At 40.3% G+C, this 23,908-nt stretch overlaps 1 protein-coding gene across 2 annotated transcripts; it reads left to right on the top strand.

Moving 5' to 3' along the window:
• Positions 1-13: 13 nt before the first annotated feature.
• On the top strand, positions 14-21,792 carry LOC135469384 (galactocerebrosidase-like). 2 transcript variants are annotated; one of them, XM_064748019.1, is made up of 18 exons: positions 14-110; positions 5,570-5,638; positions 6,561-6,624; positions 7,587-7,675; positions 9,275-9,439; positions 9,769-9,807; positions 12,298-12,425; positions 13,714-13,831; positions 14,684-14,721; positions 15,207-15,331; positions 15,600-15,739; positions 16,061-16,150; positions 16,811-16,900; positions 17,388-17,529; positions 17,837-18,014; positions 19,386-19,555; positions 20,244-20,317; positions 21,382-21,792. In XM_064748019.1, exons 2-18 carry the CDS (start codon positions 5,588-5,590, stop codon positions 21,604-21,606), a joined length of 1,926 nt encoding a protein of 641 aa, XP_064604089.1. In that variant the 5' UTR covers positions 14-110; positions 5,570-5,587; the 3' UTR covers positions 21,607-21,792. The 2 variants fall into 2 exon arrangements, with proteins under 2 accessions (XP_064604089.1, XP_064604088.1); XM_064748018.1 differs by lacking the exon at positions 14-110 and adding an exon at positions 1,417-1,614.
• The last annotated feature ends 2,116 nt before the right edge of the window (positions 21,793-23,908 follow it).

Here is a 23,908-nt window from a genome sequence, read left to right as displayed (position 1 = left end):
TGTGCCTGAGTTTGGGACGGACGTTCGGGACTGACAACAGCGTGTATGATGTAACTGACACGAATGGTTATGGCAGGCGGTTTGATGGAGTCGGGGCGCTAGACGCTGGGGTAGGTCCTGCGAATGACGGTGTAACTATAAATATCAATGCTCTGTAAAAATCAGGTGGGCGTGGATCAAAATTTGCGTATACATTTATGAAAAGATTTACTAGCGGCATTTCATTCATGTCTATGAAGATGATCCAGATCCATCCGAGGCAAACATGCATATAAAAGTCTGTACCGTGACAGGTTACTTAATTGTAAGCTGTCTTCCCACACCCTTCGCTGACGTGGGGATATGGCCGGGATAAGACATTAGTCGATACACGAGGACAAGATTTGAGGTGTCACATGTCGGGGATATGGCATTGGCCATATCGGGAGAGAGCATTTATTGGCATCTGGGGGATACCCCTTTGAGGTGACATATCGGGATAGGGACATTGGTTGACATGTGCGGATAAGGTTTGAGGTGCCATGTAAGGATATGACATTTGTTGACATGAGGGGAATAAGGTTTGAGGTGACGTAAGGATATGGCATTGGCTGGACGTCTCGGGACACGACATTGGTAGACATGTCGGGATACGACATTGGTTGACATGTGAAGATAAGGTTTGTTGTGACATGTGGGGATAAAGTTTGAGGTGACATATATCAGGATATGGCATTGGTTAACATGTGGGGATAAGGTTTGAGGTGACATATATCAGGATATGGCATTGGTTAACATGTGGGGATGAGGTATGAGGTGACATGTCGGAGTATGGCATTGGTTGACGTGTGAGGATAAGGTTTGAGGTGGCACATGTAGGGATAAGTTTTCAGCTGATATGTCGGTTTAGGGCATTTGTTGACGTGTGGGATAAGATTTGTATAACCTACGGCCTTCGGAAGCTGCTTAAATTTCGCTGTTAACATGCACTTGTTACCCGTTGTGTGTCAAATAATGCATCGGCAACACGATCTGATTCCATAACTTACAATATAGTAACGAGTAATGACTTTCGACAAAGAATTAAGTCCTAGCTTTTAGGTGGTATGAAAATTGATAAATGTAGGCAACCACACGAAGGAAAGCTGGTTATACTGTGCACTTTATTTTTTTTACGGTAGCCGACAATACCATGCATGTGATCAATCTCTCGTGACTACAAAGGCGGGCTAACATTCTACTCTCAGTGAGAACTGGCTACTCACACAATCACCTGAGGTGAAAATAACCTCCTTCTGCCCTACAGCCATTGCAGCAAAAGTATACAATGTCAGTAGGCGCCAAGAGTTACGTCCCTTGTCTCCGGCTGTCGATCGCTGATGGCTTCTATTTAAATACGAGATATTCTCCAATGGTGGGTTCGGCAGGAATGAACACTGTGTTCACAACGCAGTTATACTAGCCGACGAGAGGAGCATGCTGAGCGACAGCATGATGTTTGTGTCTTGCTGGGCTGTGATCTTAATGATCGTCTTCTTGCCTGAATGCGTCTCTCTGGACAACGTCTATAATGTGAACGACACAGCAGGCTACGGACGCCGGTTTGATGGGATAGGTGGCCTCAGCGGTGGAGGGGTAAGTCCGCCACATACAGTCAGGGGTGCGTGTGTGAGGCTCACAACGAGAGGGGCATCAATAATTCCACGTCTCGATCACCAGATCTTGTCCGGGGCCCGGTTTCTCGAATGGGTCGTAACGTTACGCTGGCCTGATAATCCTGATGTAGCTTACTGATGGCATCCGCCACGTTTAGTAAATAAACTTACCATTAGTCAGGCAGTATGCAGACCTTTCAAATCCACTGTACATGAGCACCTGAGTATTGACTATGATCTATGTTCTGTATGTCATGAGCATATGAATCATAATGCATTTGTCAGGATGCTTTGTTGAGAAAACTCATATTTCCCTCCCGGAGGTCGGTGTCTAGACAACGGTTTCCGGGAAGGAGGTAAATAAAACTGATATTAGTTGAGTAGTAGGCTACGTTTTATATGGCAACAGAAGGTCCAGGCGCAAAGTTTTAATAATCTTGATTAAAGCTCCAGACTTGGACATGGCCAATGTGGATTTCCCCGTTCTCAACGATCTTGGGGACGGTGACAGTAAGCTGTCGATGACGCCCACGTCGCCTTCTCCTTCCCCGTGGGCGACGGGTAGTCTACCAGGTTTACTTTAATAGTTTACTCTAAAAAGAGCACCTTTTTTGATTTTCATTAAATACTTAATTTTTAGTGGTGGGATGAATGATTAGTGTTCAAAGCTACATTCCCAGTACATTTTCAGAACCATAAAACGCACAAGAATGATCTAAATTTCAACATCATAACAAAGAGGAAACACACGCCTTTTAAACCAGCTATAAATATTTAAAAAAAAAACAACAGCAATTAAAATACTACAATTACATTAAATATTGTCCTTATATGCAATAACCTTAAGCAAATGTCATGGAAAATAATTCTTACATAATAACCTTAAAATATCTTAACTTCGTCCATGTGTGGGAAGGTCTGGCAATAACCTGCGGATGGTCATTGGTTTCACCCGGACCATGACCTGTTTCCTCCCACCATAATGCTGGCCGCCGTCATAGAAGTTTAATATTCTTGAGCACGGCGTAAAACACCAATCAGATAAATAAATAATAAAATATCTGAAATTTTTAACCGCATCATTTCACCACCAACGTTGTGACATACTACATTTTGATTCAGTGGAAAATTTTTATAAGTTTGGTCATATAGTTAAATACCTTTTATGCTCTTATTTGTAAATATTATTTTACCACCCAGAGCATTTACCTATATACATCTAGTTGAAAGGATTCAAAATATTCACCAACGAACAACTTGATAGTCAACCCTTCAACGAGATTTGTATCTCGGCCATTGCGTGAAGAGCATTCCTGCCTTTGTCCAAACAAAAAAGGTTGTCGACAAAGGAATAAATTGCTTCACAATGTTAAAGTTGTCAAATGGTTACTCAGTGATAGGATACGCAAATATTTGGTGTCAATAATCCTCATATTGGGCGAGACGTCAGCAGACTAATTTGACGTCGTCTGCCTCTTCCGGCCCTATGTGGGAATGTCTTGCAGCAACCTGCGGATAGTCGTGGGTTTCGCCCGGGCTCAGTCCGGTTTCCTCCCACCATAATGCTGGCCGCCGTCGTATAAGTGAAATATTCTTGAGTACGGCGTAAAACTCCAATCAAATAAAAAATTAAATAAATAAATAAATATCTCATGAAATGAACTTCAAATTATACGTATTTATAATGGTTGTACAGAATAAATGTTAATGTTGCTATATTCTAATTACAGTTGCACAGGTAATATTACTTTGGAATTTCCCCTTATTCATTAACATAAATTTTATTAGAATTCAGAGATAGATCTAGGCCTGATGGGTTTTATTCCCGCCTTTATAAAACCGCCATACATGTATATTGTAACCATTTCGTAATCGTTTGGTTAAATAACAATTCAAAAAAATCATTTTATATAATTGTAACGGCTATGTGTATAAGATAGACCCTAAAGTCAGTCGTTTTGGAGGACATATCTCAGTATCGATTCCAAAGAGTTTTCTTGTACAAAACCTAAGGATAGTTGTTTCGACTGAAAAGGGTCGAACCCTGGGAAAAGGGGTATGCATGATCCATGAAAATAAATGTACATATATATATATATATAACATATATGGAAAAAACAACAGGGATACGGCATGACAATTCACATGCTCCCTAAATCAAGAAATTTAGAGTTCTGTTATCATGGTTGTATTGACAAGATACTTGCAGCTTTATCTCCAGTTACAATCTCGTTTTATCTCAAAGTTCTTACTTCTTATGGATTATCTTTGCCTTTCATGTGTCAAGTGCTCTGATACAATAATCCGCAATATGTTTAGGTTTGTGGGTTTATGTGCATGAAGACTGGACTGTTAACATGCATGGGGACATCCTGAGATACCTGGTGTTACAAAATAACTGTAATGCAAACATGTTTGATTATATAGCTAAAGAGGATTTGCATTACTTAGCAGCCATACTTAACGCGTGGTGCTCTACTGCCCATTTTTAACACACCTCCAGTATGACGGACAATCTTAGCGTAGCATCGCTGGGACCCTTTTCACACAGTGATCGTAGTGTAATTTGATTGTAGGCCTAACTACCATGGCAAACACGTACGGTCAAGATAAACGTTGCCACGGCAGTTACAATCATTTGCTCGCGATCGCTTTGTGCAAGAGGTCCTAGAACAGTAACTGGGGGCCCCTGGCTCTGATAGCTGTGAATTCAGTCCAGTTCATGGTGGCTTCCCCTCAGGTCTAACAGAGGAAGGTCTGTCAGCAAAGTGCGGATGGTTTTAGCGGGCGTCGTATATAAGTGATATAGTCTTGAACCCCGCCAGATGTTGCACACGAAACAAATCATACTCTGTTGCATCAAACAAGGACGACTGGTTTGACATTACATCGGATTATGTCAAAGATAAGATACGTTTAAAATTAGAAACGCTAGTACTTCCTGTATTGTTTCTCATGGGGAAGAAATTGGTCAAAGTGCTCCTTGGCCGGTTGTCACTAAGCTGTTACTGGACGAGGAGTTACACTGGTGTATCAACGGCATGACATTCTAAAGAGGCGTCACCATATAAACGAGATGGGATTACAGGAGACCTGTACGTTACAGGGAAACACCGTCATGGCTCAGCTGAACTAGAGAACATAACAACGTAATATCCCAAGCAAACAAAGAAACTGAGCTTTCAGTTGCCTTTCAGGAAGTGTTGTGAAGTACTAACCGTAAGAGATATCTGACTTTTGATAGACACACAAAATGGGCAGGCCCAAAGTGATATCACCCAATGACTGAAGAATAAACTTATGTAGTTATAAAGCCATATAGTAACATCGTCTTTATCTCCACATACATCATGTCAACGTTCTTTCAGTTTACTTCCATCGGCATTGAAGAGTTTCCCTGTAACCTGGCAGTCACTACATCTTCCGCAGAACTTTAACTCTTAAATATTGAAATAAGATACGTATAAGCCATCCATATATCCTATGGAAAAATGTTATTCGTCTAATATTGATTTTAGAAATATAGTTTATCCGTAGAATCTTTATAAGTTTGTCATGCTCTAGATATTCTATAAATTAATGTTCATCAAAGTGGAAATATATTAACCTGAACAAGGGCAATTTAGCAACAGCTGCTAAAGTAGAGTGCAGTATCCACAGTGGGCTGAAGGCCTTGTAAGTTCAAAATATGCATGTGATTAAAACTCAAGATATTGTCAAACATCATTCACATATTATTAAGGCAATTATACCTGCTATTCTTTCACCTAGTTGAATTTTCCAATACTTGGCGAAGAAAATTGATGTCCACCAGTGTCGGCACAGATATGATTGCCTTCGTGTAAATTTTGTATAAATTGGGCGAAAGATAGACATGCTAATTAAACATTATTTTGTGCATGCTTATGTTAATAGTAATGTGTCCTCTGTTTCAGGCCACTTCCAAACTACTGATGAACTATCCAGAACAGCAGTTAAACGAGATTCTTGACTATTTGTTCAAGGTATATGGGGCATAATCATTATAATCCCTCATTGACTGCATGGACATTATCGCTTAGAGTACACAGCATGACTTTTCCAAAAAAAACTTCTCGCTTCTTTATTTTCCCACTGTCAAATCAGATGATGAACCGAACATGTAATTGTCAGTAAATTAATACAGCATTTATATATTACTAAAACAATAGTATAATTCGAAGTATTGATACAGTATATTCAGTAAAGAGTAACAAAACCTCTGCTCACATAATTGTATTATTTTATTGATTTCATTCGTTAATGTTTACACCATGCTCGAGAATATTTCACTTTCAATACGGTGGGCCACATTATGGTGGGAGAAATACTAACGACCGGTCATCCGTAGTTTGCCCACAAACTTCCCACGTATACGAGTGGAAAGGAATCCAGCATGGACCTCACAGCAACCGCATTGGTGAAAGACTCCTGGGTCATTGTGCTGCGCTACCATGCTAACCACCTGTAATCATATATGACTTGCAACTGTATGGTTTTGTATGCTGTATAGATTCTAGAATCATTCTTGAACAGCATTTCGTTAGATACTACGTGTAATTACTCATGTTTAGTCTGTGAGATACATGCATATGTGTATTCCCACTTATCACTGATATACGTGTGAAAGACTTGCGGATGGCTGTGTGTTTGTCAAGGGCTCTTTCTGGTTTCCACAATAATTCTAATGTTATGATTAAACTAACTTGAGAACTATTTCTCAAAATTTCACTCATTGTGTCATATATAAATGCTCACACCAAAAAGGCGAAAACCGATGTTATCAGGTGCTAGTTTGTTTCGGACAGACATTTCTCTTAAGAAGACTCCAAAACTGATAAATTGTGGCATGTGGATGGATGTACAAATTGTTCCAAAGGAGTTATGTTTTATGCTGTGTTATTTCAGCCAAACTATGGCGCCTCGCTACACATACTTAAGGTGGAGATTGGTGGAGACTCTCAAAGCACGGGTAAGTATGTACATCATTAACATTTAATTGAATTATTTATAATTTGCCTTTTGAAATCTTTTTAAAGTTTGAAACCCTATTGTGAATTTGGCTAAGCACAAGAAGAAATAGTCAAAAGAAATAGTCAAATGAGTTCCTGAATGTATTTTACATTGGACTAAGGTTTATACTCTGCATGTAAATTTTTTTGTTTATAAACGGTTGTTCGGTAGTAAGCCGTCAACCTTTCTGAAGTAACTGGCAAACTTTCTCACATGCGAGGCACAAATATATCATATAGGTAGATGGCGAAACCACACATTCTGCCATACGAACTCCGTCGCATAAGGTTTCAACAAAATAGAAAGCGGGGAAAACACAGATACCGTGCCCGAGACAGGAACTGAACGTATACCTCGTCTCTCCTGGCGATTGAAAGGCAGTGTATCGATGATTTGATTATATACACTGCATGGTTTCACACCTATTTACCCATCTGACAATATATCTTCCAATGCTTCGGTGGTCTAATGATTAGAGCGTCCGCCTTTGGGTCGGGTCGGGTCGGATCATACCTAAGACTTTAAAAATTGTATACTTGCTGCTGCCTCGCTTTATCCTCTTGTTCGATAGATATATTGTTAGACGGGTAAAGAACGGCACTTATTGACCTGGTGTCAGTATAATAGACCTGGTAGGTTGCAGTATATGGTATCTTCTACATACACTTCAGGGGCGGCAGCCCTAAGCAAGAAGATACCTAATGAATCCCCGTCGTCATGTAACCCATGTATACATTCATAAACGTTAAAATATACGTTCCTCAAACGATTTTATGGCGTTGTATTCCCAAACCAGGTGCGATGATGAGATTGTGAAGGTAGCAGTGAAGGAGAATTGACTGTGAGAATGGAGTGCCCGTGGTAGCTGGTAACAGTTACGTGATACTGTCTTGCTATTCACACTTTATGCTTGCATTGCAGATGGTACAGAGTCCTCGCACATGCACGAGAGTTGGGACGAAAATTACCGCAGAGGTTATGAGTGGTGGCTTATGGTCGAGGCGAAAAAGGTATATTGCATAGAAGATCACACGCCATGCTTTGATTCACAGCTTACATTTGACGTATTTGGAATTATTAACTTCACGCTTAGCGGTGGTAAGGCAAATCTGTGTATTGGTGAGTGTGTAGACGATGGTTTTACGCCGTACTCAAGAATATTTCACTTATACGATGGCGGCCAGCATTATGGTGGGAGGAAACCGGGCAGAGCATGGGGGGAAACCCACGACCATCCGCAGGTTGCTGCAAGACATTCCCACATAGGGCCGGAGAGGAAGCCAGCATGAGCTGGACTTGAACTCACAGCGACCGCATTGGTGAGAGACTCCTGGGTCATTACGCTGCACTAGCGCGCTATCCAACCGAGCCACGGAATCCTCCGAGTGTGGGTCATGGTAAGTATTTGGATCATGGTGAGTGTGTAGATCATGGTAAGTGTGTAGATCATGGTAAGTGTGCAGATCATGGTTGACGAGTTAGTATGCAGATCATTGTTTATTTATTTATTTGATTGGTGTTTTTCGCCGTACTCAAGAATATTTCACTTATACGACGGCGGCCAGCATTATGGTGGGTGGAAACCGGGCAGAGCACGGGGGAAACTCACGACAATTCGTAGGTTGCTGCCAGACCTTCCCACGTACGGCCGGAGAGGGAGCCAGTATGAGCTGGACTTGAACTCACAGCGACCGCATTGGTGAGAGACTACTGGGTCATTACGCTGCGCTAGCGTGCTAATCAACTGAGCCACGGAGGCCCCGCAGATCATTGTAAGTGTGTAGATAATGGTGTTTGTGCAGATCATGGTCGACGAGTGAGTATGCAGATCATGGAAGATGTGTAGATCATGGTTAGTGTGAAGATAATGGTAAGTGTGGAGATCATGGTAAGCGTGCAGATAATAGTAAGTGTGTAGATTATGGTAAGTGTGGAGATCCTGGTAAGCGTGCAGATAATGGTACGTGTGTAGATTATGGTAAGTGTGGAGATCATGGTAAGCGTGCAGATAATAGTAAGTGTGTAGATTATGGTAAGTGTGGAGATCCTGGTAAGCGTGCAGATAATGGTACGTGTGTAGATTATGGTAAGTGTGGAGATCCTGGTAAGCGTGCAGATAATGGTACGTGTGTAGATCATGATAAGTGTGTAGGTCATGGTGGACGAGTGAGTGTGCAGATCATGGTAAGCGTGCAGATCATTGTAAGCATGCAGATCATGGTCGACAAGTGAGTGTGCAGATCATGGAGTCTATGCGGATCATGGTGTGAATGATTTGTGTATATTCTGTCATAGTTTACTCCACAAGTATGGTGGTGACGGTAAGAAAACATCACAAATGCCATTATTGCTTACATCATCGCAAGAAAACTAATTTGTAAGTGATAAATGCAAAAAAGCTTAGAGTGTAAGATAATTTTACAACGTGTGGCGTGCAGTATAGCCCACTCAGTGATTGTGGGTTAACATAGAAGTTTTGGAAAAAAACAATACTGACTTGATTTACTTTAGTAATGGAAATTATGTATTGTTCTTATTCGGACATTGATGATCTACATTGAAATTGGGTAAGATTTTATAAATGACAAATGGTTATATCTCTTTCTTAGCGTAACCCTGATATCCTTCTCTATGGCTTACCCTGGGCATTTCCGGGCTGGATCGGTAATGGTACAAACAGTCCGTACAATACCCCGAGCATCACAGCCGATTACATCGCTCGCTGGATTGCTGGCGCCAAAAATTACTATGGTCTGCAACTGGACTACATTGGTGTAAGTCCCTTGAATTACTTCAAGTTTTATGTTATATTACATCTGTACGCTCCTTTAGCAGCCTTGGCTGTAGGCCACTACTTTATTCCACTGTGAAATGAAAAAGTAGCCTATACAAATTCCTCTGTGAGAAGAGCGTAAATTCTGTGGTAGCTATAATTTGTTTGTGTGGTTGCTTTGGTTGGTGTGCTTTATGGCTAACTGGCCAGTGGTTTGTTCACTCTGCAAAGATTCTATTACTGTAGTTTATATTTTTTTTAAAAATATGCTAAAAATTAATGTGCCAAGCTTTGAATTGTTATTTATTTATCTTTCTTTAATTTTTCCAGATTTGGAATGAAAGAAACTATGACATAACGTATATTAAGGTAAGTTTTATGTATTGTTTATTTTAAGCCATTTATAAATATAATTATTGTATGCATGTACATACGTACGCTGTTTTTCTGATGTGGCGTGAACAAAATACAAAACCTTCTGGACTTTCTACATACATTAAATTTTATTCCGACTGTAGTTTGAAACATTACCGTTCGTTTTAGAAATAAGTAGAGATATAGGTTAATCCACCTAATCATTTAGCTGATCATGCCTTAGTATGGTTTGTATAATATTAAGAGGGTGCACCATGTAGTCCTAATAGCCAAATTGCCAGTGGATGTGAAAAATGAATGATTTCCATCACTGACATCATAAGATGTATATGAGTGACATCGTAGAAGGACTATCATCAAGTAAATGCTACTCATATGTGTATGGCCGAGCAAACTGCAGTCTTACTTTTTTTGCATCACCAACGTTCGTACGAAAAAACAACAACGTTTATTATACACCCCAACCCCACCCCACCCCACCCCCCAGAAAACGAGAACAGGCGTTTGGGAACTTGAACAAGGATTCAAGAAAGATTCAAGGAAGACTTGGGGTCATACTTTTTCACAAAATATGGTACCGTGGGTGGTTGATTGTGGAGCGGTAGGGTCCGCCAGGTGGTTTGATCGAGGCAACTTGCACATCGACCAGTTTCTTTCATCCTGTTATCTGTGGAACACTCTATTCTGTGATTTGATGTATTATTCGTTTATTAATCATATATAATCTTACAAACTGCTTCGGTGGCCAAGTGCTTAGAGCGTTCGCCTAGAAGTCAGAAAACCTGGGATCAAACTCGGGTCGGGTGATACTCGAGTCGGATTTATGGAGATACTTTCAGATGGACTAATTTTTGTACACACCTTCACACTGAGGTCAGTGGCACAGCCATGATTGCATACGTGCCATTACAGCAGTCCGCAAACACGTGTTGCATCTGATATATAATGGCAGCCTGACTGTCCCACAAACCCTTATTACCATTGACTTCACTGATAAAGTCTAGAAGGTTATAGATTAGATACAGTGCTACAAAAGCTTGACTGTTTGAGTCTACTCATCAGACCCTCTTCCAAAAGGCTATTGTGGATATTAAACTAAGTTGATATCAACAGCCGATGCGATACAGTTAAAGGACATGCTATCTTGGTTGTTTTATCTCCACCCTACCGCCCCCCCCCCCTCCAACCCCGCCAAATTTAATTGATTGGTGCTTTATGCCGTACTCAAGAATATTTCCCTTATACGACGGCGGCCAGCATTATTGGGGGGAACCCAAGATCATCCACGGGTTGCTGCCAGACCTTCCCACGTACGGCCGGAGAGGAGGCTAGCATAACCTGGATCTGAACACACAACATCCGGTGAGAGGCTCTTGGGTCATTACGCTACGCTAGCGCCCTAATGAACTGAGCCACGGAGGGCCCCCGGCCAGCATAATGGTGGTAGGAAACCGTGCTCGGGGAAACACACACCTCCCCATATATGACGGGAGAGGAAGCCAGAATGAGCTGGACCTGAACTCACAGCGACAGCATTCGTGGGACGCTCCCGGGCCATTGCGCACCCCCACCCCCACCCCCCACTCCATCAAAATAAACAAATACTCATTGAATACGGACTGAATTTGAATATTCGACTAAACGACATGGCATATCAAGGTTACCTCCCTCCCCAACAAAGGGGAAAAGGTCTTGAGTGTGCACATGGTGTCCATTATGACTCATTTTTACATGCAATATTTAAATATTACTCTGAAAATTAATCCATTTTCACAGTTAGTTTGTAACATTAAGTAATGGTATTTAACAACATAGATGGCGCTGGTTGCCCAGTGTAACCGTCTATCTTGTATGTCATGTGTAACATCATAGATGGCGCCTCTTGTAGCATGAGATCTTTACATATTAACGGGAAAGACGTAATCGTCCGTTACTTTTGAATCATAATCTGATCGGTTAGGGTCTGTAACGCTCGTCATTTTCAAACTGTATCTAATACCGCTTAACCTGGGGCTAGGGGCCGTAAAGGTAGCCATGCTAATTACATCAGCATGATGCCATTATGAACAGTTGCAATTAAAGCGCGACTGAGATACTTGTTTAGCTGTTATTTGTCATGGAACTCATTCACGGACTACGAATTTGAACTTTGATATGTAATTCATGCCTGGAATATTCATTGTCTGCCAGGCATCATTGAAAACTGATGACAGCTTCTCTCTTGTGTGTTACCGGCTTTATTTCTTATTTGTATAATTTCTTACATACCTTTGTCTTCGGGAGTTAGTGTTAAACGTTGTGGAAATGGACCTTGCGATTATCGACTTGGAACGCCCTTTATGGACTACGAATGGTATAGGAATGTCGGACTTGACGCTTATATTTACACGTGATAATAACATATTTGAGACCAACGATAAGACAGTGTTCTTTTCTTTTCTTTTTTTTTTTTTTTTTTTTTTTTTTTCTTTTTTTTTTGTGCAGACGTTACGGAAAACTCTGGACCAGCGAGGTATGAACCATGTCCAGATTGTGGCGGCAGATGGAGGGTGGGGAATTGCTGATGATGTTCTGAAGGACCCTCAGCTGGCCGCATCTATGGATTACATCGGGTCAGTCGTGTTGTTAATAACCAGTAAATCTCCAGCCTATGAGTGCTTTAACACGCTTCAGAACTGAACATACATGTTTTGTGAGCGTTGAACTTGTTCTGACTTGCGTCATAACATTAATTCATGTGTGCGTCCGACCCTTAAGTCGACCAAATCTAGGCTACATCTGAATTCAATGTGGGTAAATTTTCCTGCTTAAAATAAATAAGGCCAAAGTGTAGTCTGTTGTTCAGTCCTGCCTGAAATAAATTGGGCCAAATGTGGTCTGTTGCTTAGTCCTGCTTAAAGTTAATAGGGCCAAAGTGTTGTCTGTTGTTCAGTCCTGTCTGAAGTAAACAGGACCAAAGTGTTGTCTGTTGTTCAGTCCTGTCTGAAGTAAACAGGGCCAAAGTGTAGTCTTTTGTTCAGTCCTGTCTAAAGTAAACAGGCCAAAGTGTAGCCTGTTGTTCAGTCCTGCCTAAAGTAAACAGGCCAAAGTGTGGTCTGTTATTCAGTCCTGTCTAAAGTGAATAGGGCCAAAGTGTGGTGTGTTCTTCAGTCGTTCTACATGATGACGTTTTGTGGCCAAACTAGTAACGTTTTACTCATGCATTGCAATAGAACAGTGGTCAGTTCAGTTTCAAACGGGGAGTCGACATTGCGCGGGAAAAGGCAACACATTATGCTTTATTTTAATTTTTGGGTATGAAATTCAAAGACACGAGATCGCTTTTAATCTGATCAACTCAGATAAACGAAAATTCAGTACAACAAAGGTGAAAACAGATATCTAGGATACCTGTCTATTCGCTTTTTTGCTTGAAAGGATTTATTTATTTATTTATTTGATTGGTGTTTTACACCGTACTCAAGAATATTTCACTTGTACGACGGTGGCCAGCATTATGGTGGGTGGAAACCCGGGAGAAGCCCACGACAATCCGCAGGTTGGTGCCAGACTTTCCCACGTAGGACCGGAGAGGAAACCAGCATGAGCTCACAGCGACCGCATTGGTGAGAGACTCCTGGGTCATAACGCTGCGCTAGCGTGCTAACCATCTGAGCCACGGAGGCCCCTTTCTTGAAAGGATAATGGAAGAAATAAATAGGTGCATCTGAACGTAGAATGGATTTCTAACAGTCTACTAACTCTGAACCAATGAAGTCATATTGGTGCACATCTATCTCCAACTACACGATGTCCCTAATTACTTTAAAAATTTTAAGCCTCGTCAGTACACAATTAAATACGTGAAGTTGAACCATTATTCTAATCGTTTAAAGAACTGTTTAAATCTGTTTCGTACAGGACACACTATCCCGGGACATTTAGTACACCAAGTGCTGTGAAGACAGACAAACAGCTGTGGGCTTCTGAAGATTATAGCACTTTCAATGACAATACTGGTGGTGGATGTTGGGCGAGGGTACGTCTGTGTACTTCATTCATTACCTAAACAATCCTAAATCAAGTTGTTTTTCTGCTTCTGTAAACTTGGAAGGCAAAACATTTCATGATTCAAACAAATGAACGAGAATGCAATGTTGACCAAAAGAACAGTAACGAGCAGACGATCGGTAACGCGCAGACGATCGAAAACAAGCAGACAATCGGTAACAAGCAGGCGATCGGTAACAAGTAGACGATCAGTAACAAGCAGGCGATCGGTAACACGAAGAAGACCGGTAACAAGCAGACAATCGGTAACAAGCAGACGATCGGTAACACAAAGACGATCGGTAACAAGCAGGCGATCGGTAAAACGAAGAAGATCGGTAACAAGCAGACGATCGGTAACAAGCAGACGATCCTTTTACTCACGGTTCGTTGCTTTCAAAACTAGGTAGAAGTCCGGTAGATTGTCGGCTAACTGACAGGGCATACTCCGATCGTCTGGTGGTCCTGTATAGTTTCTTACGTCCGTATATAAGATTGTCATCATCTGCGTATAATAGTTCTCTGGACGTGCTCCTGCCTTCACTAACTCTTGTGTCCTTGGTCAAAAATGATCGGTCGACAACGCTCATGTGATCGGGTTGGCTGTATCGTTGGATGGGAAGTTCGTCAGTTTAACCAAGGCACTCCGGTTTTCCGGTAGCTGTACATTGTTGGACTTTGTATATGGTGGGAAAGACGATGTTGATAAGGATGTTTTAGTCCGTACAGAGCAATACTGAGTACTCACTGCGAAGGTGTTATTTAATAAGAACCAAAGGTGTTAGTTGATACTCATCCGTGTTTCAACGCTATTTACTCACCTTGGATTTTCTTGTTTCAGATTTTGAACCAGAACTACGTAAATGGATATATGACTGCGTGAGTTTCGTGCATACAAACTGTGCGCGCATGCAATGTTTTCCATTAACCATTTCGGCGTTGTATAAGTGAACAAGTCTTGAGTCCAGCGTTAAATATCAAATAAGTTAATAAATAAATAAATGAGCCATATGCAATGTCAAAGATAATAACTATACAGTTTTAGGAGGCATATCCATGTAAGTAAATGACTCGAAGTACTTCTGTCTTGGTATGTTTTATGTACATTAACGTGTCTTGAATTTTGTGTCCAAAGAGGATCCTGAATGGAGACGCTAAACGGTCAAGATGTTAAGAGCTATTTTAATAAAAGCTATCACCAGTCCCGTGAATTTTTAACACCAAGAGCCTTAAAGCAAATATTGCTGTCCTGGAAATCATATAACACAGAGTAATGGGCTGTAAATGCAGCACTGGTGGGACTTTTAAACGGATGGCTGTATATGTCTTAAACACTGATGGTGGCATTTTTGGTTTGCCAACAGCACCATTTCATGGAATTTGATAGCGTCGTATTACGCTAATCTCCCTTTTTACCGTGACGGTCTCATGACAGCGGTGGAGCCATGGAGTGGCAATTACATTATCGAGGCGCCTATCTGGGTATCAGGTATATTATGACATAACTTATATTTAGCAAGGCATTAATTTAGTAATACTTTTGAGGAACTTTTGAGCAGATTAATATTGATTTGAATAATGAAGAAGTTGACTATAATCATCGGCCATTCAATCTGTCATTTCACTAATTAAGTAAGGCAGGTGGATAAATGAAAATCTTATTTTGACTTTCACAAGAAAACTGTCTGGCAATTCGAAGTGTTAAAATTTGTGTTTGCGGATTTTACCGCTCATATTTTTGCGTGTATTGTCCGCAGCTCACACGACACAGTTTACCCAGCCTGGATGGCGGTACCTCCCTCACGGTAACGGGGTAGGGAAGCTGGCTTCTGGAGGAAGTTACGTGTCCCTGACTAACATCAGTCAACAATCTCTCACTATTGTCATTGAAACTATGGTAAGAGAATTTAACCGGTTATATTTTGCCTCATGCCATGTGTCTGATCCGTCAAGTAAATGGACATCAGCAGTTATGTGTGACCACATGTAATTTATATGACGCTGTTAAGTGGTTGTACTTCAGTGGTTATGATTGATCACTTGTCATTTCTGCTACACTGCTACATCACATACTGTTTTCTTTTTCTTCGTATATTGACCCGTATATATTCCTCACAAATATTGCCAAACACAATGCAGTTCACACACACACGCACGCACGCACACATACATATAATTCACATGATCTTGCAAATGATGTTAATTCATGTTTTTCCAGAGCCATAACCATTCGATTTGTATTCGACCACCGTTAGCCAAGTACGATGTAAGCCCACAGAACGCCACTTTCAAGCTGTCTGGCAGCTTTGTGAGTATTGACAAGTATTACCTAAAACCACATCAAATACGCTCACTTTGATCGGTTAGAAACTGAGTCATACTTTGGCCCCTTGAAACGGAGCCGCCCTTGTAAAGCAGGGCTCGTCCAGTATTTAAGTATCCTTTTAGTCTTTAAAGAGGCTATATAAAAACATCTACAGTTTCTCATCAAGTTTTCTGTATATACTAAGAATATCTCAAAATATCACTTTTCAGTAAATATTACATTCCTACCTGTATTATTTATAGCCTTAGAATAATTCAAATGTTTGAAAAAAGTTATAATGCTGTAGAAATCTTAGGAAATATAATACGGATTTTGAATGGTAACACGTGCACAGACGAGGCTGATATTTTGTGGAGGGTAGATTTTTGCGCTATTCTAAAACAATAGCAAATTCGAATGGATTAGCGTCCCTCGATTTTTTGCAACAATCTCAGGTATACCCTGCTTAAGTCCCATGTGTGTTTTTTGTCCAAATGAAGTCATTCATAATGATTTCTTCTTATTCCTTACCTAAAGTACATTGCCGAAACCTAATATGATCACGACTGGCTTTAATGACAGCGTTGTGTAGTTATATCTCTGCCACTTAAACATATGTTTTGTTTTGTTGTTTTTTTTTTTTGTTGTTTTTTTTTTTGCCAGGCTTATGTCACATCCCTAAATGTCTGGTACACAAAAATTGGATTTGACGGAAACCCCAGCACATTTTTCAAAGAAATGCCCCAAATTGATGTGAGTTCTATTCATATTTGAACTTTTTTCATTTTTGATATTCTGTTGGTATAACACTAGAATGGTTAACTTGGGGTCTGTGAGGCACGTCAGCACGGCGCAATGTCCCTGAAACCTCTCATCATTGTGGTCGCTGTGAGTTCAAGTCAAGATTTTTGATCTTATGCTGCCTTCTTCTCATGGGGAGATCTTGCAGCAGTCTGCGGATGGTCGTGGGTTTTCCCCGAGCTTTGCCCGGTTTCCTATCACCATAATACTGACCGCCGTTGTATAAGTGAGATATTCTTGAGTGCGGCGTACAAGACCAATCAAATAAGTTAATAAATTTAAGTAACTTAAATTGATGGAATGGTAACTCTTGTGAAAAAAATACTGGGCTGTGGTCAACGGAAGTATAAAATATGTACAGTACAGTATGGTAGTAGAAGAAAGGTCGGACTGGTGTGACAAGGAAAAGTGAATGTTTGTCTACTGATGTCTTCCCCAGGTAGTCAATGGTGCCGTAACACTGTCTCTGGGAGTAGATGAGATGTACACCCTGACTACGGTATCTACTGGACAAAAGGGCACTGCCCCCGATCCACCACCTTCAGAGCCATTCCCCTTACCCTACAAAGATAATTTTGATAGTAGGTTATATTCTTTGATCGGTTGGAAATTAAAATATTTTTATATAAGCGGACAGCATACTCATCAGTATTAGCTGTTCTGCGTGTGAATATTTTTTATCTGTGTAACGCTTTTGGTACTCTTTATTACATAATCCTTTACTCTTCTTGTGTGCGTGTGTTTGTCCTGTAACCTGGACACCTGGACATCTGGACACCTGAACACCTGGACACTAAAACATTGAAAGTGTAACCAGGGCGCATTTCTCCTGCCACGAAACGCAATTCCAGAATTGTCATGTGTCGTATTTGCTGTTTCTCTTCCTAGACTACGAGGTGAACTCCGAGCCCTATAACCTGGCCCAGCAGGTTGGGGTGTGGGAAGTGGTCCAGGGAGACGCGGATAGGGGTGGGATAATTCGCCAGGTGGTCGTTCAGGAGCCAGTGCACTGGTGCGCGGCCGAGACAGGAAACAGAACGCTTAATATCATCGGCAGTCCCAACTGGTAAATGTCTACACTATACATCGTCCAGATAGGCATCAGCTTTATATTATATATAGGAATGTAGATTTTCACACATCCAGGATAGTATACTATTAAAAGATAACACTATAAAACTGTTCTACTGGACAATGTATATTACTTACTGACATTGCGGCGACAACCTTTCGCCTTCAACAGAGTGAGGTCTTAAACAAAAAAAATTCCTATTTATATTGAGGTTACTTTAACTTTATATGATATAATTCTAATTTGGAAATTTAGGTTTTACCCACTTATTGGTTTTGGTGTCATGGTGATTTAAACTTAGGCTTAATAATAAGACACTCAAATAAAGACCTTCATTCTTAGAGAATGAATTAATGATTATGGCTTCACATCACTTTGCATTCTTGTATGAAATTGACAAATACTTTCCAGGGAGATAATTTAGTCCTGATTTTGAGTTATCGCCCTTGACACGTGTGAGATACAGCTTGAGACATAATTGTTGAATACTCTGGACAAAGCATTGCTTATGGATTTACAACTTCTTGGTTTTATTGTCAGGACGTTTGGATGCAGATTCTAGCATCGGTATCAACACTTGAATGTTGTCCGTGCCAACTTCTAAATGCCTCTCACACATGTTCTGATTGTTGAATGTAGGGAAACTATATATCCCCAAAATATATTGTACCTGCCAAGTTTTAATAGATCAGGGCTGAATAACGGGTGCTGTAAAGATCTTAGTTCTGCCAAAGGCATGGATAAGCACCAACATTTAATTTGATCCCCCATGATGGAGAAGAAAAATGGAAGGGTGTGAGATTTGAACAAAAAAAGTTGAGGAAAAAACATTGGTAATGTTCAGTACAGGAATTTACAGGACACACTTATTTTAGTTGGTTCTTAAATGGCGCGTCTTAAATAATATTAACACTGCAAGGTGTTCTAGCGCCAAAAGGCAGGGAAAGACATATACGTATACGCATACATAAAGAGCTTGAGGCATGCAGCATGTAACATTTCATATATTTATTTATTTACTGATTTATCTATGTATTTGATTGTTTTTTCCGCCGTACTCAAGAATATTTCACTTATACGACGCCGCCAGCATTATGGTTGGAGGAAACCGAGCAGAGCCCGTGGTAAACCGAAGACCATCCGTAGGTTGCTGGCAAACCTTTCCACTGATGAGTGGAGAGGACGCAATGGGTCATATGAACGTATTCAATACAATACACCTTGTCCAGGGGATGTCTTAGTTTACCGAATAAATGTACATAGCCTGGTTTCCTGCCACCCTAAGTGAGTACGCCATTCAGATAAATAAATAAACAAATGTATACATTATAGTTTTAATGTAAACTGTTCTATTTCTTCTGGCAGGACTGACATTTACGTGCAGTGTGACGTGAGGACTGTGACCGTGAGTGCGGCACGGGGTGTGTTTGTGGCGGCTCGCGTCAGCCAGGGAGGCTGTCAAGCCGCTGACACAAGGGGAATATTCTTATATATTTATCCGTCACAACAACGATATGTACTCACTAATGACTTGGGTAGGTGCTTCTCATCTTCTAACTGGTTTAATTTTAAACAGAGCATTGCTGAAATCAGGAGGAAAATTATCAGCAGCCAGCCTAATCACTGCGTCCCTGTGCTTCGTTCGGAGAAGAATATAGCGGACTTGTCTAAAATTCAGGTTACGTGTATTATTAGATAAGTGGATCGGTATAGACTTATCTCGTTAGGTTATCTCTCCTTGGATACCCCTTCTATCCTTTTGCGTATCTCTATGCTGCCAATCAGGATACATCATGGTATCACAGTACATTATGTCAACGGATGTATAGCGTTGATCACCTTAATTATACACGACAAGTGATAAATGAAGAAGACACATGGTATAATATTCTCTTAAACAAGCGTGGTTTGTTTGGGAAGTTGATGGTTCCCAGTCGCCCAAGACAGCCAATAAGTGAATGTAGCATCAGAGGATAAGAAAGTTGTTTAATTTGTGCTTCGTTTGCTCACTTTTCTTCAGCACCTCGTTCTAAAGTTTAAAACCCTTCAACTTTACGACACTGACTAGACAAAGAGTCATTATTATTATTCATTATTTCTTCTTGTAAAATTTCAAAACTTTTAGAGAAAATTTCACCTATAAGAAGACCATCAAATGTTATAAATTCAACGAGTCCTTATTGATTGCAATGGCTAAACAATCAACACTTTTATCATTTATAGGTGGGAAGACTGTGTTGAAATCTGGTCTTGCCCAGACGAGTTCAGACTGGAATACATTAGGCTTACTCATCCAGGTATATATTGGCGCCACACTCACAAAACTTCGTAACTCGGGTTTACCGTAGCGATTCTCGCTCAACTCACCACCTAAGCTATAATCTTGTAATATGGTCAGTGCCATTCCAGAAAAAGGGACGAGAAAATGACTTGTTTTCGTTTTGTGAAATTGATCACGGACATATTTACTTAGTGGATACAGCTTTGTGTAGGTGATTTCTGGAGATTTACAAAGTTTTGTGAAAGTGGTCCCTGGCTTATTTGTTCGATTGATTTACATTGGATATATGAGGTTTTGTTATAATTGAATATATGGAGTTGTGTGATAGTGGTATCTGGCAAATTTGTTGGGTGGACTTGCAAAGCTCATTGGATATATGAAGTTGTGTGAAAGTGGTTCTCGACATTTCCAGTGGAGTTACAAAGCTGAATTGCTTTAGGGAGTTTTGTGGAATTAATCCTGGCACTATTGCTCAGTGGATTTACAAAACCCACGACTTGGATTTACAAAGGCTATGACGTAGATTCATGACGAGGATTCATGACGTTTTATGTACGGCGTCCCAAGCATATTTTTTCATTGTTAACAACATTTCTCTGACGGCCATTTGTTTTAAACAATCTTTATATAATTTTTCAGCTTTAGTGATGTTTTTATTATTTATAAACACCTTGGCTACAGAGAACTACGGGGATGTTATTGACTACATTGTGTGAATTTCATTCTCAATGGGATGTACATATAGGGGAAGTAACTCTTAAAACAATCTGGGCTTGGAAAGAGGAGTGAATAAATACAAATCTAGGTTTGAGGTGTTGCGGGTCAAGTTTTCAGTACTCGCTCTTTTCTTGATAATATAGTTGAATTTTTGCGATAGTGTGGATTTGATATAAAGCATTACGGTTTACCAAAACTGATTTGGTAGTGTACAGACCCTATACAGTAGTGTATATGTAACTGTTTATTGCCCAATATGTTGAGTCTGTGAATTTACTTCATAAACGTTATTAGTTTAATAACAGTCAAATAGTAAATGGTATAAAGTCTTTGTTACCTCGATATGTTTTCTCCATTTTCCAGTCCAACGGGATTACGGGCATGTTGAACAACGAAACACTATTCACAACTTCTGTACCCCAAGGTCCCAAGAGCGGTTTTGTGGGTGTAGGTACCGATCCCTACGGCATCGCAGAGTTTGACAATTTAGAAATTATGAGTAACAGGGATGGTTGGGCTCGAATCAGCGATTCTGTCAAAAGGAATAATCCAGAAACTTTGTATTTCAGACCACAGTTTAAGCCTTAAAAGTAGAATTGCCAGGTTTTAATCTGGTAAAAGTTCATATGCAGATCCTCAAGATCAAATTTCTTCGACCAAAATTTATAACCGCATTTATTGTCAGGTGTATTTATGAAAATGAGGGTATTTAATGTAATAAGGTGTTCCCCACATTTGTAATAAAGCTTTTATATTTTGGGAATATAATATATACATGCATGTGTATTTATCATGAATCACTGTAAATTATTATTAATACTTGTAAAGTTTATTTTCAGTTTGTGTGAATGACAAAATATAAGAATAAGAAATTTGCTCCTCTGCCTAATTCATCATTGTGGTCATTATGTAAATAATTTCAAAAAATAAGTGGATTTCTTATTTCAAATGTCTATTTTTGCTTTTCTTCTGGCCGATCCAGAGTGTCTGAATATTGACATTCTTTCACCATGGCGATTTGGTAGAATATACCAATTTGTGCCAACATTGCAATCAGTGCATACAGGACAGTTATACTGTATCTAACCTTAGGCGCTTGGCGTTCAGCATGAAGGGGATAGTGCCACGACTGGTTGACCCATATCAGTATAATGGCTCGGGCCGGGCGGCTTACTTGCCTTCGGTAAGTCGTCTCAGTGAAGCAGCACTAGATAAAAGAGTGGTGGAAATCCGTCCTGCAACAAGGAGGTACATTACATACACCCTAAGGATTCCTTCGTCGTCATATGACTGAAAAATTGTTGAGCACGAAGTTTAACCCCAAGCACTCACTCACTCATTCACTCACTCTAACCTTAGGATTGGAGATACCATCCATTAAGATGATATATCTTTGTATCTCGGCAAGTTCTAATGTCGACGAATTTACCAGGCTGCCTCACTATAACGCCATATCAAAGACATCACAACCGTTCCATTCAGGGTGTGCTGACACAAGTAATTGTGTATCTCAGGACATTACCCAATCGGGTTGAACCCCAACGTCCTGCTTGGCATTTATAACCTATCGGCTGATTGGTACATGTATATAGCATTTTACTTTACAGTATTGTTTTCATGCCCGTCAGCTTTAAAATAAAGTTGTAAACCAACATAGAACAATATTGATCAAGACCAAATTTCTTATCGAGTTTCGAATATTTCCTTACCAGAAAATGAGGTTCACTTTCGTCTTCGTCTGATAAGGTGTCAACTCGACCTAAATTCAATGTGATATGCGGCCTCAGGGATGGACTCAGGTCCCTCAGCCAACTGCTGGTTAGGAGTTTGACTGTAAAGTTTCCTTTATGGTGTATACATAATGTGTGGTGCAAATGTGATGTGAAATGTCATAATGCCACCCAAAATAAGGCATATCATTTACATCCTACATGACTATAAAAATAATAGCTCCCAATTATATACAATCAACACAATCTATGTCCGGAAAAATATGAGTATAGCTTTCGATGCTGTCGTCCCGGCTAACGCTTGGAAATCTTTCTGATAGTAATTAATGGTGACTCCAGGTGATTTGCATTTGTTTGTAATGAACATATGCCATGTATATGCGTATTCGTTGGTGGGGGGATAAAATAAAAATTTACAATTCAGTTCAGTGGTCAGTGTTCAGTCCATGAAGAAACTACCTGTCAAGCAGCCCAAGACTGGACTGAATTAAAACATATATTTACTGGAATTTCCGATGTTAATGTAACTATAGGTAATGACTAGTATAATATAATGTGGGATTTTAACCTGGGCAAGGCGTTGCTATGGCTGCTGGAGTAAACAACGCTCTTCACTGAGTATGTATGCATACATGCCTGAGCTATCTCAGTCATGTAAGTATAAATGACGTGCCTGGAATAACGGAACACTTGATCGAGTTCAAGTTCAAGTTTTCACCAAGTTCAAAAGTTCGACACATTGAACGGTTCAACCTTGAATCATTTAATAGTGCTAATGGCCAGACATTTTGACATTCACAGGTACAGTAACTACATGTATTTACACATTAAATAAATTATAGTACAAAAGTTACGAGAGACGTTGTCAGGACATTAGGGTGTCGTTAACAATAACAGGACTACCTATACCAGGTGGTAAATACTTGCAATCCAGAACAACTGCTTGTCCTTGTTTAGTTGCAGAATTTGCCGTTCACTCTTCCAGGACCCACACCAAAACACACCCCCACCCCCAATGCCCAACCCCTACCAGCAATGGCTACAGGTCTCCGGCCGGCAACAGGTCAGGGTACATGAGTACAAGTGGTTTAAATCTGACTTGTTTACAAGATGCCAACATTTTGTTCAAAACACAGGTTAGTCTGCCCGCGATAGAGTTC

This window comes from Liolophura sinensis, chromosome 6 (assembly GCF_032854445.1).
Source record: "Liolophura sinensis isolate JHLJ2023 chromosome 6, CUHK_Ljap_v2, whole genome shotgun sequence".
NCBI lineage: Eukaryota > Metazoa > Mollusca > Polyplacophora > Chitonida > Chitonidae > Liolophura > Liolophura sinensis.
Note: the sequence above shows the minus strand (reverse complement) of the source record. Positions and strands in the feature narration are given on the sequence as shown.